This window comes from Chrysoperla carnea, chromosome 4 (assembly GCF_905475395.1).
Source record: "Chrysoperla carnea chromosome 4, inChrCarn1.1, whole genome shotgun sequence".
In the NCBI taxonomy this organism is placed as follows: Eukaryota; Metazoa; Arthropoda; class Insecta; order Neuroptera; family Chrysopidae; genus Chrysoperla; species Chrysoperla carnea.
The window spans coordinates 47,289,165-47,307,116 of record NC_058340.1 but is presented as its reverse complement, the minus strand read 5'-3'; the positions used below and the strand labels follow the sequence as shown (position 1 = coordinate 47,307,116).

The 17,952-nt window shown below is 27.8% G+C and overlaps 1 protein-coding gene across 3 annotated transcripts in view; it reads right to left on the bottom strand.

Annotated features, from left to right (window-relative positions):
* Positions 1-10,548: 10,548 nt before the first annotated feature.
* Positions 10,549-17,952, bottom strand: part of LOC123297962 (zwei Ig domain protein zig-8-like) — a 546,183-nt gene continuing 538,779 nt past the window's right edge. For all 3 annotated transcript variants that reach the window (XM_044879804.1, XM_044879802.1, XM_044879805.1), the window contains exon 6: positions 10,549-10,790. In XM_044879804.1, the coding sequence (XP_044735739.1) occupies positions 10,636-10,790 (155 nt within the window). In that variant the 3' untranslated portion in view covers positions 10,549-10,635. The remainder of the gene's footprint in view (positions 10,791-17,952) is intronic.

Here is a 17,952-nt window from a genome sequence, read left to right as displayed (position 1 = left end):
TTAATAACCCCGTACTTCTACTATCTGGCCCACATAGCGCATTCGAAAAAAGAGAATTATTGTTTTCTGTCCCAGAAAGATACGTCAATTGAGAGAGGATAGTTACAGGATGGTATAACCTCACACTTACTTAGAGGCAGTACAAAAGTATAAAAAAAGTTTGCAAAATCAAAAACCAATCGATTCACTTACATCTGTACTTCAACGCCTTTGTCTTTTCACTAAATCTGAAACCTAAAGACTCATGAATACAAGCGAAAAAGAAGTTTATTACTAATTTGACGTTTTGTTAGTTAATAAAATCTTCGTATGGGTCCAATCTATCATTTTGACTACAATGATAATCACAAAATACCTTTCCAGAAAAAATTTCCTCTTTCGTTTGATATGAAAATAACAAATACAGCATTTAAACAGCAATCAAAAAATTGTAGATTATAAATATGAAAATAAAAGGGGGAGCAGCATGATTTATCAATCATGAGATTTATCTCATGATTGATGAAATCTCATAAAATCTTATGATATACATACACACATAATTGCACAAGCTTATTTCAAATGTGATTTCTAGATGCTGTAACTGCAATCTAATCGAAATTAAACGCGTTCGCAAAAAAACACGATAAAAAAAAAATATCTCAGATTTTTGCAAGGGAAATGATTCAAATTTTGATTAGTATTTTGTGTTAACCCTGTACTTTCTATGATACATTGGACACGTATTGTATAATACAATAATAAGGAACACTGGTGTAACATTGATATTATATTTGTGTATTGATAGATACACACTAATGTACAACTGATTGGTCGTTAAATAATATTGATTTATGTTACTAATATAGGATCAAATCAAAATATTGGTTTAGATTGTAGTACTACAACGATATATGGATACTGTGTGCATTTTATAATGGTTAAATGAAACGTGCTATTATTATAGTGTTTTATGCCAATTTATTTTATTAACGTTTGATAAATGTTTGTTAAGAATTCGTAATACAAGAGCTGCAATACAAAAACTTTAGTCTGATTAGATACAGAGTACAGATAATTTAAAACATTTACATAATAAGTTTCTTTTATAATTTTCCCAAAATCGGGAAGGAACATTGGGTAAAATAGGGATCTATTTATTTTTGGGAAAAATGAAAAAATATATCTTACTTTATTTTCTAAGAGCGCCTTCCGGGTAAATCAAGGGTTAACTTCGTTTTATTAAATATATACTTTTTGCAGCAGATTCTGGTTCTTTGCCGCAAAAAACGCAACTACAGTCTGGAATTTTTTTCCCTAAATCTGAATTTTTGACAGCTAGTTTTTTTATATTGGTGGTCAGTTTCAGGTTAAAAAGTTTCCACCTTGAAAGTTTTGAACTTACAAATAATATTATTTTTGGCAGTTTCTTAATTTGGATTCCAAGATGATTTGAGTCCAATTTTATTTGATACTTTTTAGTTAGTTTATATGAAAATTCAGTGTGGACAATTTATTATTCCTACTCTAAGTGGCGAAATTTGAGTTTCAAAATAAAGGCATGTTTGGTCATTAAAAAAAAACATTATACAGATTCACTTGAGAACGTCCTTCTTTTTCGATGGTTAGATATATCAAAAAGTTCCATTTGAAGGTTAAAGCTATTACATGTTTTGTATTCAAAAAATGTCTTTATTAAATACTAAAAATTCTTACAAGAAATTGTGGTGTTATGAATAATTCACTTCGCTATCGACAGAATATGAGCTTTTTTAAAACTGAACAAACAACATAAAAAAAAAAAAAATTGAAAAGAATTTAATCTAATATTGTCTTACATAAATTTAATATTATTTATGTTACATATTTCTTAATAAAAAATATATTAGTGCCTGGATACCATTTTTTTTTATTGGCAGTACAAATACGCGTTAAAAACCCTTTATGTAATCTGGGCACCTAATATCTGAATGCGAAGTAAAAACTGTAAAATATTAATAGAGAGACTTTTCTTGTATTTTTTCGAAAAAATTTGTTGCATTTAAATTGCAATATTTCAAAAAATATATATCCGAAACTGCTAGAAGTTTAAGAGCATGTCGCCAGTACCATTATTAAAGTAAAATGGAAAGCGGCAAGCATTAATTTTAGTTCCCGTGGTAAATTCATCATAAAACATAAAAAGAAAGGTCCGAGAAACTTTGTATTTATTATAACTCCGTCAATTTTCATGCAAATGATTCGAAAGTTTATCTCACAAAAATGTTATCTGTAATGCAGAAAAAGAGAGTTGAGAGTTCCATATAGGCGATTGATCATGTTTTCCTTTGATATATTTATTGTAAAAAATCCTTCTCTTTAAATTCTTTTGAGTAAACAAACGCCCAACTTCTTGATATCGTACTCGTTAAAAAGGGTAAATATTTCTACAAGAAATTTTGATATAGTATTGGTAATAACTAGCCAATTTTCGTATTAAAGTTGCAAAGAATTAGATGAATATCAGAACGGGCATTTATATAAACAATACTCGCACATATTGGCATTCTCTACACCTTTTCAAGTGATGAATGGCTCCCTAGATGAAACTTGCCTGACCATTATATATACACTATAAATACATATATAACCTACTTATTGGCATACGGAGAGAAACTTTTATTGTTCAGTTAATCTTCCTTACAATAAAATGGTAAAATGAAACAAATTTTCCAATGATTTGTTTTTTCATGTATAGAATTATTTTTAAAAATAACTGTTATGTTATGTATTATGTTGAATTACTCTCACGAGCAGTGGGAATTCAATTTTAATTTATTATGAAAATTGATTCGACTTATTTGTCACATTAACGTATATTGCGAACCTATAGTCTCACCATCTGTGAGTGGATTATACGAAGGTATCAGAAATCTTAGATGGTAATGTAATTAAAAAGAAATGTTTATATATAAATATACACATGTATATGAATGTGTGAGTACCAATAAATCCATATCCCTTTCCCTTATATATTATAAATGTGAAAGTAAGAATGTTTGTTTGTTTGTTACAAATTCAGGCAAAAACTGTCTAATGGATTGAATGAAACTGTACAACAATATAGCTCATACATCAGAATAACACATAATCTATAATTTATAAAGATATATTTAAAAAAAATAAAAATAAATCTGACATTTTACTGCTCCATCTATGATCATCAAATTTAACTATAAATTAAAATTTTTTGTAAAAAATTAAAATAGTAAATATGCAACAATTCATGGCCATCTTTTTGATATACTATGCATACATTTTAGCTATATAAAACATTCCTGTGATTGTTATGGAAGGAGTATAAGTGAGATCAAGATAGGTGGAGGATATTAAGCGGTGAGTTTTACTTTTAAGCCCACGGGCGGGTATCACGTATGTGTAAATAATAAAATACACATAGAAATACTTTTTGAGCATTTTTTTAACTTCAAACTAAAATATAAAAATTTCCAAACTCGAATATTTTTTCGAGTTTGTAAGTAGAAAAAAAACTTTCTTATTTACAATGAAATAATTTTTTGAAAAAAATGTCTAATCTTTTTATTTTTATTTTTATTTTTTTTAATTGGGAAAGTAGTTTTTATAGTAGCTTTGAGTATGTGATAAAATGTGCATTTTTTTAAGAAAATACCATGAATCAAAGCTATTTAAAATTTGATTTTATATCCTATTGTGTCATAATAATTGCAGTTTCTCTTTTAAATTTACGGAAAAGTAGTATATATGACTGTACACACCCGTACCGCGCAAAACTCATACCATGTTGTTTAAACTTACTTTTACATAGAGTAGCTCTTTTTCAACATGATTATGGGTGGATCATTTCACCCGAAAAAATTTTAGCATGGTGGTTTATATCTACTGAATTGACATTCACTGTTTCGAGTGACAATTATTTAGAGCCCATATAATAAAAACTGCCCAAATTACGTATCTATAGTAACATTGATTGTCTATAGTTAATTTGCTCTGATATATTTTGTTTATAGAAGGTATAAACAAACATAAGCTATATTAAAACTATATTGAAATAAAAAAGAGATATCTGAATTAATGATTTGTAAATATTAACAAATATTTATATTTAAATTGTAACTAATAGTGAATAGATAATTGATGCAATACTAGGAAATACCCTGAGAGATGAGATAATAGTTTAATTAAACACAAAAAAAAGGAAATAAAAGTATAATTTTTTATAATATGTTTATAAAATATCATAAAGTATTTATAGTTTATAAAATCCATAATTATATTTACAGATTTCATTGCAAATTCGCTACTGAAAAGTTTTTTATCCGTAAAAATAATTTTAATTGCAGTTATGAGTAAAACAGAACTTTGTATTTATTTTTAAATGTTTTATATTAGTTTTTCTGAAATTGCACCGTTAATTGGATAAAAGATCCTTCTCATAACGATAACCATAGACAATCAATTGTGCTATCGACACGTAGCTTGGTCAATGGATAGTTTCTGTAAATTAAATGATATAGGCAAAGGCTGTTACAGAAATGATTTATGTATCACATAAACTTGAAAGAAGCAAATTTTTAGTTAACGTTTTATTTATATAGTCCATTTCGATTTCGAGATATAGTGGTTTTAAAAGAAATAGTGGTTCAAAAAAAATTTAAATTTTTAGTATGCAGGAATTATGGTTAAATAAGGAGATATTATTTTCTTCAGTATATTTAAAAAAAAAAAGTGGTTTTGAGAGACATGTAATATATAAATTGTGTTCTAAGGTAAATAATACACCACTCCCGCATATTATAGAGTATTGTGGAGTAGTGAGTATCGCAACCACAATAGGACCCATGAGTACAATGGACGGTACTTGACACTTAGTTATCCCAACAATAATAACAACAACAACAGCAAGCATGTTTATAATATTATGCGATGTACACATTTTACTGATGTAGATGGATCCTTTTCTATATTATGTTGGGTAGAGTGTGTTTAGTTGTGTGGTCAACGTTAATATAACTTTTTGTATTAAATGTATACATAGATTGTATAAAGGTTGTTGTTATCATCAAATATATGGATCAAAATTTACTTCGGATTCCATTTCTATCTGAAGGCACGAACTGATACAGACACATGATTGCATACCTGCGATTTTGAATCTCACATTCATTACATAAAATCTGACCCATTTAAATTAAATGAATGGAAAACACCTCTCTGTATTCTCTGTAGGTACTTTGTCGAGATTGAACTTTTGAATTATTTTAGTAATATTAGCTTATCTATTCAGTCAAATAATTTTTATATGTGTAATGCAATGTTCTTACAAACATACGTTTGCGAAAGCTTACGAACTCTTTTAACTTTGATAAAACTTTGAAGACACTTATAAGCCTGTTAAAGGTCTTTTGCAACTATAGAATCTACCTAAATTATCTTTATTACAGAGGGCGGGTACTTATAGATCTTTTTATAGAAAGGAGAATTTCAAAATCCATAATCAATGTGAATACGTAAATTCCTAGGCAGTGTCATTTTTGGACACTTTTCAAGAATCAAGGCTCAATATATTGCAGTGAATTCAAGTCACTTTTTGAGTCTTTATTCAATCTTATCTGATGAATATATTCAGACATTACTATCATAGCAGGAACTGCTAAATAGAATGGCTCAATATATCTGTGAATATCAATGCTTTGGGTGCAAAATTTATTTGAAATTGCCGCCCTAAAAATTAATTTAATAATAGAAATCAATTTTACTTATCACTCACACACGAAAAATTATTTGTAAAAGCTTGTAAGAAAAATTACTTTCTTTTCTTTGATAAAATAAAAGCTTTTCACTTAAAAAATATTTAAATTTTTGTTTAAAAGTTTCTTCACCTTTCAAACTATTTGATTGTAATAGTAAATACATTAAAAAAGTACAAAATCAAAATGGTGGATTAAAACATGCACAGAGTGGGCCATTTTAATCGAGACACTCAAATATCTCGTTTTTGTAGTTAACCAATAAAAACAATAACTTAAACAAAAGTTTCAGTGTTTGATTTGACAGTGACATCAGATTGGGCCTAGTTCTTTGGATTTCTTTAATATACAATTTCGATCCTGAACGGTAAGAGATAGAATAACATTTTAAGATAGAAAAGTGATCCTCCAAAAAAACTAACAATTTTTGTTTGTGACATTTTTTTCAAAAAATTTTTACCTTCGTAGGAAATGCGACTTAAAAATATGCCATTAGTGCATATCATCGAAAGAAAACAAGCTTACCACGGAAAAATGCTTTAGAAAAAGTTGTCAAGGGCAGTAGAGGTCATTCGCCTGTGTCCCTTACTTTGACCAACAATTATCGATAAACTTTAAGCGTATTTTCTTTCGATTAAAGGCAATAATGACATATTTTGAAGTCACATTTTCTCCGAAAGGTAACGTTTTTAAAAAAATGTTTGAAACAAAAGTTGTAAGTTTTTTTATGAGGATCAACTTTCTAATCTAAAGTGTTATTCTATCTGTTACCGTTTAGAATCTAAATTGGCTATTAAAGAAACCCGAAGAACTAGGTCCAATCTGATGTCAGAACATGATGTCCCTCATCAATTTCTGAAACTTTTGTTACAGCTATTTTTTGATTGGTTAACTACAAAACGAGATATTTAGGTGTATCGATTAAAATGGCCCACCCTGTATATGCACATACATATACGAATGTTTTTATATATTATTTGTCAGCTTATTTTTGCAATTGTCACGCCTTATATAGAACATCGTTATGGTAAATATTTTAAAACATTATGAATAATTTCTATTAACGTTTTTGTTCAATGTTCGGTTAAAATAGGTGGTAGATATGATATTACTAAACTTTTAAGTTTTTATCGTTTTCATTTTATTCAATTTGATATCACTAAAATCTAATGGGTGTTGGTTGGCGTTCTGTATATATATAAACGTATATGGATATGACCATTAAAATAGAATAATAAACTTTATAACGACAATACAAATGAAATTCATTTATATGTTTAAATAATATTCGTTTTCAGATTGTTTTCATGTTCGTATTAGTACTGGATCCGTGAATAAAAGAAAATTTTGGATCAGTTTTTTCCGTTGACTTTAAATAAAGGGGAGAGTAGCCTATTGCATACCGATAAATAAATAGTACCAAGAGTTTTTCTCATTACCGTTTTTATGCGAAATTTGAATGATCGTAACATATACCTACAAAAATTGCACTAACTGTGAAACATAAAGACCTCAATATATTAGGTAAGTCGAGTACAATATATAATCCGGAAGTTCACTCACTCACTGATGTATATAAATTCTAAAATATTTACGATTAGTCGGGCATTCAATGCGAAATTACTTAAAATCTCTAAAACACTTAGAAATGCTAGAAAGACATTTAACCCTATCGTTAATGTTTTATATTTGAGATGGCTGTAATATACATTTAAAGGTTTAGAAAATACATATTTTAAGTCCAAATCAGATTTTAAGTAATAAAAATAAAAATTCTGTGGAAATTTGTTTTATTAATCAGTAGAATAAATACTATGATAAATGGGAAATTGGTTATATAATAATATTTCATAAGAAATTAATGATTTAGAAATAAAACTTACCTGCCAATTTTGTCTCTTTCCATAATATGTAATTTAAATTTATTTTCAACTGAAAAGATTTATCAGACCAAAATAATAAACCTTATTTCTATTCGAACATCGAACATTTAAATACACATCTGCTCCTTTTTATTTATTTTATACCGTAGCAAAATAATGAAATGTTAAATTTGATTACAAATTCAATAATTTCAATACTACCACAATATATATGCAGTATCGTATGGTTTAAAGATGATCTGATGGCTATAATTGTATTTATCTATGAAGTTAAAGAAGTGTTCTCGTATGAAAATTTCAAAAAAAAAAAAAAAATAAATAAATAATAAAATTTCCTTAAATTATGGGAATGATGTTTACGTACCCAGACCTAGATCCCAGACTCCAAATAAAAAGGGATATCTTTTGCGTAATATTTCCATATTTTCCAGAAAATTTTTTCTAAACTTAAATTCTCATTACGGTGCTACACGCACGCAAAAAGGAATCCAAAAGTGTCCCAGTAATGTAAAATTTAAATTTCACGTTCTTAGTACGATAAAGAGTTAACATTGAAAATACAAAGTCAGGTAACAATTAACGGGAGACTACACAAGAAACAACGCGTTTTCACAACATAAGCACTAGTTTTACCAAATATGCTATTCCATACAAAAATCTTATACCATATCCTTTAATAATCAATATTTATGAATCTAATACTTTATGATTTACAATTATTAATTAAAATTCATTTAATTATTTATTTGTTGCGCGAGGTATATAAAGTCTGACTCAACTTTGCAAGGATTCAACCTAGTTTACGTGACATTTAGAAAAAAAAAAAGATGAACTATTTCACTACCTCAAATTATCATGCCGAACCTCAATGCAGAAAAAATTCGTTGAATTTGGCTTATATACATTTCTTCATACCCTTTTTTATCCCTTTTCTCATACCTTTGAATTAATTGTGCTTAAATTCCCTAATTCTTTTTAAACGGAAGTTATGGACAATACTAAAGCCGACATTTACAATCTTCCTGTAGATTTTCTATAAAATCCTGAATAGATACATGCTATTCTCATGTCGTTTATTCTAAAACAAATTTTCTACCTATGGTGGTTTGACCGCTGGCTGAAACGGCTCCAACGATTTTTATGAAAATTTGTATGCAGGGATTTTTTGCGAAGAAAACTCGATCTATTTCCGGAAAAACTGAAATAATGACTGCAAAATATGACTCTTCCTGACATCTATAGGTGACAAAATAAAGTACAATACATTACATTACGGGAAATTCAAATTGGTATACATACTTCTTATATAAGTGATAAAATTTAGGCCTTTTTAACCGAAAAAATACCGAGTACAGCTCGGTCATCCAGGTACTTAAAGTAAAATTTGATGTCCTCAAGTACTAACTAATAGCGGCTTGTAAGCCATAAAATCGTGTAAATATTTCGCGTAAACTTGTTTGTGTTAACTTCATTGGTATCATTGTTATTTGTGAACATTTTGTAAGGGTTTGTTTCTTCTATTCATTTTAAACCTGTCTGAATGTATAAGTAAGTGTTCATGTATAAATGAAAGATATCATACACCTTTATGAAATACCAAAATTAATTGGATTATCTTTATTTCTTGAGTGTAAAATACTCACAGAATATCATCTATTCATAAGGTAAATAATATGGTTTTTTATGTACTGTTGGAAGTTAACTCAAGGTGAAATCTAATTTCAAATCACGTACTTTGTAAAAATGATAATCAAAAATTAGGATACACAATTGACCACCTTTTCCCTTACAGTCAGAAGGACTGAAATGATTGTCTTTGTTTTTATTCTTTTACATTTCAAAGCCATTTTCTTGGTTTTTATGATTTATCCAGGAAATATAAAGGAGTTCGCTTCAATCATGAAAAGTTGTTAAAAGGTTTTCATTAAATGAATTCTTAAATTATCATTCGTAAACATGCGAGGGTAAATCAGTAATTAAACATACGAAATTAAGTAACTTGCTTCATTATAAAAATTTGTTTTTTTAAATTTAAAACATTCTTGAAAACAATATGGCCGACTTTTTATTTAAAATCTAAACGAAAGTCACTAATCGCAGGTTTCGAGGCCACTGATCACGTTTAATATGACTGATATATTACTATTTTTAAGTAAAACAAACAACAAACTCTATACTCGCAAGACGAGGTACCTAGTTGCAAAAACGCTGTTTGCGATTATATTTTTAAAATTGGAAAATTCATTTACCTTATAAAAATTAATCATTTTAAAACTCATTTTTTATTCTTCAATTCAGTACTAATTTCCTGAGTATACATTTTAATCCTCAGCGTTCAAATTTCCCATATTATAATTTTGAAAACACTTTTTCTTAGTATGTATACTTCTTACTTAAGCCGATTCGTCAACTGCCCGAAATTCAGTAAGTTTCAGTGACATCAAACTATTAATTACGTCTAATAGCAATTTTGTATACTTACCATCAAAAATTATAAAACTTTCTTTCAAATTTAGTAGCAACAAGAACCTGAAAAGTAAGTATACCTGAAATATTAAATTGTAAACATGTAGCCAAAGATAAAAAATAGAACCTATAACCCAATAAGCCAAATTATATAAAATTAAAAATCTGATAAGTTAACAATTTTCTTCAATTTTCAAAAATATAATTAATAAGTTAAATATTCACAGTCCTCTTCTAAGTATTGTTTTTTTAAATCTTTGGCTTTAAAAAACACTACAGAAAAATTTAAAATATATGTACATCTTTATTTTAAAAATTGTCAATATTACATAATTTTTTTTAATAAATAATTATTATTTATTTAAATTTTATTAAGGATTTCTCTAAAGGAATTCAGTGTAATAAATATTAAACACATTTTAAAGTTTTTTCTTTTCAACTTTGTCTTTTAATAATTTCGTTTTGTTGCCATGTTGACTTACTTGATTTGATTCTTTTGTTTTGAGAAAAAATTTTAATATTTATTTTTACAATTTATTTCATCTCAAATAATGTTTCCTTGATAATAACGATGAGTATGTAATAATAATGATAGTATTTACAATAATTATTGTATATAAAGTCAACCAATTATTATTGGTAGATGATACTGCTGTATTCGTGTTTCCGTGTTGCATAGCAGCCGGATGTTCACCTGAAATGGAGGAAAAAATAATATAAGTATAATATATTATACACATATGAAAACAAAAACAACATAAGGATTAAATACTTCCTTTCAATTGCATGATTATGTCAACGAGTTTTCAAAACAGGAAAATGTTACATTAGGTATAAATAAGAATAATATTTACAGCGAAAACAACATTACTTAAGCTTGTTTTCAGTGTTTGGTGGATGGAAAAAATGTTTTAACATTTATAAACTGTTTTAATTTATATAGCTTTGGGATACTAAATATATAAAACATTTTAGCTATAATTTAACTTGAAGAATATAAAATAAATTTTTGCAATCGTAGTGTTTTTTTCCACAATAATAGAAGAGAATAAGAGGAATTTTTCTATTTGTATATCTTATTTCACGTTTTTGTATTGAACTTTATTTTTCTATCGTTGCTCGTAGTATAAAGTCAATAAAACTTAGAAAATAATGAAAATATCTATACTTCGGCTCTTAATAACTTTGATAATTAATTAAGACTAAACAGTAACATGCATATGCCTTATACGTTTTCAAAAAGTACTTAAAAATAAAATTATTGATCATTAATACGGTCAAACTATTATGATTCAACATTCAAAAATTGTTTTTTATATTTTTAATAGATTTTCGTTAAGAATCAACCAAATCAAAGAAAAACAATAATTAAAAAAAGATCGCGGGCTGTTGTGAGCTACCCGGTAGAATGTGATTTTGCTATAATTTATTTATTTTTAACTTCCCAGAGGAGGTTCATGTAATGGGGCCGATTTTGAAAATCTCCAGTTTTACATATTTCCGCGATTTCAAGGCTGCAATATCCGAATCAAACCTCTTCAATGTGATGCCCGTGTGTATGTGTGTGTGTGCGTATGTACGTATGTCCGTTCGGATTCTTTCGCCTCGATGATCTAGCGAACCAGTTCGCCTCGATGATATTAACACATGAGTGGGCTCATTCGACGCGTAATCGCGTATTTAAGAACTGAAAGAGTTTTCAGCAGAATTAGTTGAGCCGTTTTTAAATGGTAATAAAAAATCTGGAAAAAGCTGAATAAACAGAATCTGAAAAGTGGATAAAACATAATTTATCTATTATTAATTATCGTTCCAGCATAAGCTGCATTACATGTTCGAAGAATAATCTATGAAGGCTAACAAGACCTTTTTTTAATGTTTTTTCTCACTCTGGGAAGTTAGTCGTGTGGACTACAGGGTTTGCACACACACGACTTCAGTTCCATACCGACTATGCGCTGCCAATTTACTAATTAAAAAACAAGGTGATTTTTTTTTTTTTTTAATTTAAAATTTAAAAAAAATCTATTGATGTGGGTGGGTTTTGACCTTACGAGCTTCCTCATACAGAGCAGGCATCGTAACTACAATACTGCGGTGTTGTAGAAAATACTACTTATTATTGATAATAATCTGTCGAATAAGATATCGAAAATGTTCGATTTCCAAATTTCAATAGAAATGTTCATTTTTGCGTTCCCTTAATTCTTTTATTTATCGTAAAATTTTTGTGATGTCCACATATTTTTTTAAATCTGGACAAAATTATTAAATATTTTTTATTTTTTAAATTCCATATTTATAATTACTCGGCCAATAAGCTTTCAACAATTTTTACAATATTTCGCATTACAATTGAAACATTTTTTTTTTTAAGTATATTTTTTTCTTTGTATTATCCATTATAGTGTTAAAAACGTTTATAGTGTATATCAATGCGATGTTAGTGAAACCTAATAATAATAATTTGCAAATGTTGATATGTTAAAAGCAGTCAAGCAGTATCCATATAGGTAGAGTTGTACCTAGTATAATATTGGTAAGAACTCTATGCAGAAGAGGATTGGTTTCTTGACATGAAAATGCACTTCACTTCAGAAACATTTATCTATTTTACACAGGTACAATGTATGAGTATATGTATACGGCAAACAAGTTCAAATGGGTAAGTCCTATCACCTTATAACATAACACGTTCATATGCTTAGAAAATATATAAAAATCTATTGGTATGGATTTTAGTCGGCCAGAATGCTTTATACAGGGTAATTTACCAAAAAATAAACGGAAATTTTCGAATAGGATATATACTTTATAGATTTAGTATTCTAAAATCCACCTTATCTGCAATGCTTTTTATGTTTGAAACAACTATTTTTGATTTTATCCTCTCGCAGAAAATACCAGCTGAAAGTTGAGGGATAAAATAAAAAATGACTGGACGCAAAGTAGACTAAACTTGTAAAAATTTTTGACGCTTTTTATCCAGAGAGTGTTTGATGAATAAGAAATTATCCTTATGTTCCTTATCGCACATTATAGTCCTGCTTTGTTTGTTGGTTGAGGTGATTTTAAGGTGACCTAGATTACCTAGGAAACTAAAACTATTTTAAGCAAATCAGCTTGCCATTTGAGAATATACAAAAATATTATTATAATTTGTTAAAATTTTATGTTATTTCATTAAAAAAAAATGTGGAAGTGAGTTATCGGTCAGTTATCAGTTGCAGAGAAGAGCAGTCAGTTATCAGAAGTTAAAGACAATAGAGATAATACGTTATATCATAATGAATATCCTGATTAAAACAAATGTAGGTACGCACGTATTAGTTTGGCTACCAAATCAGAAATGTGTCTTTTTTAAACTAATAGTACAATTAATTTACACAGTAAAAAGTAAAAGTAGCTAAAATTAAATTCTTGAAAGAATAAAACAAGGAATTACTGAAAAATAATTTATTTAAAACAGTATCCGGTAAGCTTTCGAACGAATGCGCCACCTTAGTCAGCTCTATTGTGTGAAGTGTTTATATCGGTATACGTACAGATATGATGAAGTAGTCACATATTTCGTTTTAACAAGTATAAACTTTTTACATTTATAAGAGTTTCAGATCACGAAAAAGCATCACCAAATAAAATTTTCCTTAGTGAAATACTTTTAAATTTATTATTCAATACTTTTAAGAAATTTTTTATAAAAAATATGCTAACATGAGCTTGAACTTTATTTGTTTTTTCGGTTCACAACCTAAAAATATAATTAGGGCCATTGTTTACACGGTCTTATTTTTATTAAGATTTTATTTTATCATTCCAATTATGTTACAATAATGTTTATAACATTCGTGACTTGTATGTATTTGCTTAAGTGTGCAAATGCAAAGAGAAATTTGTTTTTTCTTTTTTATGTATTTAAATGAACGACTCTTGCACCTTAGTTAACAATTTACATTTATGGGTTTTAAAAATAACGATTTAATTAGGGTCTCCGAAAAACACCATAGCTGTACATTTTATTCTTTTTACTATTAATAAAAACTGAACTTTTTATTTAATTAGTACATATTATTCGGTGTACTATTTGTCACATCCTAGTGTACCTTGGATCACTCCCTATGATTGTACCTGATCCGTGATAATTGTACGCTCTCGTCATTATAAAAATTCCTTTATTTTGATTGAAAATAAAAGCACATGTGTCTAACAAGAATATTTTTCAAAATATTGAACTGAAGGATGACTAAAGGTACATTACAAAGATACAACTGGCTATTCTAAGGGTGAACTTATATTTTTCATATTGGCAAATGATTTTAAATGGCAAAAAAATAAGGACGTTCTAATGGACTCATTAATAAAACTGTATGTGATGTCAGCGTTGTTTATTAAATATTAATTGAATACATTAAGTAATGAAAGAAAGAGGAAATGAAATGTAAAATGGTTTGCCTAAAAATTATAAGAAAATATGATATGAATAAAGAAGATTCTGTGTTCATTTGGAAAAAATGATTTCCCAAAAGAAAATAAGTAAGTAGGTATACGAAAGAAAACTAAATTGTAATGTTATATAAATATGTTTAACTTACTGATTTGTTTAAATGAACTGTTAAAAATATATTCATGTGAAAAAAGCAAATTAAGTTTATTTCTGTTTTAAATAAAATGTTGAAAACTCTTTTGATGACCAAAGAATCGGTCATAGTACACCGTTTCAGTTTAAATTAATTTGAAAGTGGATCAATGTTGTTTTGATACTTGAAATTTTGTTGGATAAATTCAGTATTCGAACTCAGTAAATTAAGGAAAGGATTTACCTTCACTTATTTATTGCATTTAATTTAGCGTACATTTGAAATTGCTTAAATATCATTAAAAAGGTTGTTTAAAAATATTCAATAGACACTTTCAGCACTTTTGTTGCCACTTCTCAAGAAAAGTGCCTGGATACCCCATACCCATGCATTCGTATATATACATCAAATGATTTATTTATATCAGATAGATTTCCGCATTTTGCGAGTCATGTATATGATACTATTTTTATAAATTCTATACCATAGACCAAAAACCCGTTATGAAGGGAAGTTTCTATGATTCTTTTTCTCTGCCATTTGATATGTGGATAAATATATGCTTAAGGGTTGAATTTTTGAAACTCCAACTTTTCAATTTTTATGGTTCCATTTTCGTGTTTTGTGGATATGTTCTTTTGTCTGGCGTTTATGCTTGAAACAGAGCATTGAAACAAAGGGCAGGATGTTTGCAAATGCTTAAAGTGTTGTGTATGACATTATTTGGACATAAACAGTAGGCAATAAATCAACGATGAAACACGAGAATTGAGAAACTTGATTTCTATAAATAAAAACAGTCGAGCAATGGTTAAGATTTCATTTATCTTTATTATCAAACGTGTCTTTATCAATCCTTCAATTGATAGAGAAAAATAATGATAAATATTTCGCTTTGTTGTGGACTCACGATCTATAATGTACATGTTTGTAACTTTGAATGTACCACAGCTAGTTCAGTACTAGCCTCATAATCTTGTGTATACGACATTTATATACAAACTATGATTTATAACAAATGCATTTATATAAGAAAAAGTTATGCTATTTTATATAAGAAAAAGTTCAGGAAGACATCGGAATATATTGAAGTTCATTTCAAAATATTCTGTATCGGTACAATGATATTTCTAAATTTTTGCATTATGAATCGTGGCTGTACCAAGTTGAGAATGTTATTGACTGCTTTACATTACTGTATGTAATGATCTATTTGGGCAAATGTGGGACCGTTCGGAAAATTAATTCGTAGAAAGCTGAAAATGGTTTTATTCTGTCTTCCATTTGCATATAAACTGAATGGCGTTTAGTTTACAACAATTTTTCTACAGTTGATGTCAAAACAACGCCTTATAAACCCCGAACCAAAAATAGGAGTATTATAAGTTTGACCTCTAAGTGTGTCTGTCTATCTGTCGCTGTCATGGTAGTCCTAAACAGATGAACCAATTTTAGTTTTATTGTTTAAAAGGTTATTAAATGGAAAGTGTTCTTAGCTATGCTTCAAGTACTAGTTTAGAGTTCCGAGCCCGAAACAATTAGAAAAGAGGCGATGTTCTTCAAAATCAGCTCAGTTTGGAGAGAGCTCCAAGGAAGAAATCGCATTAACCGGGCGATTTTTAAACTTTGTAAATTTTCCATGTTATAACAAATTTTACTATTTTAGAAAACAAAGTACATTCGCTTTAAAAAAGACGATTTTAAAAATATGAATGGATCTTTAAATTGAGATGGATTCAGTTTCATATGCATGTTTCTATAGCTTTCAGCAACAAAATAGCTTGAAAGATGTATAAAAAATTTGTTTTATTATTGTATATAATTTTCAAACGAAATATAATACAATTTTGTATAGGAATATAAACTTTATTGTGGAGGTACGTATCGATATTTTTATAACATTGTATTGTAATTGTTGAGTTATTCAGCAATGCTTCAATGATTCTGAACTGTAACATGTCCATAATATAAAATTCTTTATACATGCATGACTACTGTTCAAATATCTAGGACCTATCTAGATAGACTGACTTCTGTTTTTAAAAAGAAAATTTAAAAGATTGTATTGAAATATTTATGACATTCATAAATTTATTATTTTGATCGTAACATCGATAATGTTCAAATAACATATTCAAATGTTTCAAATAATTTTAAAGTTTTATTTTTATGGAAATATTTACATGAAACAATTTTATATCAAATTTACAAACAATTGACATTCAAATAGACATTTCAACAAGAGATATAATGAATAAAAGTCAGTCAGTTGTTTTGTTAACACTTGGAAGTTAATTTAAAGCATTTGATAGGAGTTTAAACGGTGGAACTACAAATTTATGCAGTTTATGGAAATAATTCAAAGAAAAGTCTTCTGTTAGTTTTGTAACTAACTCTTGTGTCGTATTATACAGTCTTTAGAAACACCCTGTCGTATTCAGCTGGGGTTTTAGTTAAAATTTTAATTAAGTAAAAATTGCGTGACCATAAAAATCTTACTAAGGTGAGTCTAATTCTTATCAGCCAAATGTGTTACGTGCGATAAGAAACTTCGTTAAAGGAAAAGAAGAAGCTATGAAGGTACTAAAATAGCTGTATAATAAAAATAACTAGGTGATTAGAAAGTTAAAAATTTACTTTTAACTTTCAAACAAACAAGATAAATAACTTGAATTTATTAACATAAAAAACTCAAGTAAGAAATTCCCAAAATTAAATTTAGCTTTATGAAAGCTTCTCTTTTACCTAATTCCTACAAAGACAACTTATACATTATTCTAAAATATGTGCATTGGAATACCTAAGTTTTATTATATTGGTAAAAGTTAAATACTTTTTGCTAATACCTAGTGCATAATATAGAAATATTTCGCTAATATGTTGGTAAAATCTAAACCAAATGATCTAAGAAAATTGACTTTTTTTTAGTTTGGTAGGAATGAAAATAAATAATCACATTGTCAAAAATAAGAAAAATAAATTCAAAAATTTTCGCTTCGAATATTCCATATGAAAAAAGGTTGATTTTAATATATTACAGAGTCCTTCAGGTTTTAGTAAAAAATCATGAAAAAAAAAACTTTATGTTCTGCGTAGAGTACTTTGATTACTCATTTCTCGTAACTTACCTGGTAAGCTCAGTTTATTCATTTCATATTTGCATTGTGATATTTACGTTATTTTATATTTTAGACTTTTCTCTCTAAATGCATATATTATTATTATTTTATCTAAATTAAACTCACTCACCATGGTTGTTAACCCCCGAACCAAAAACCG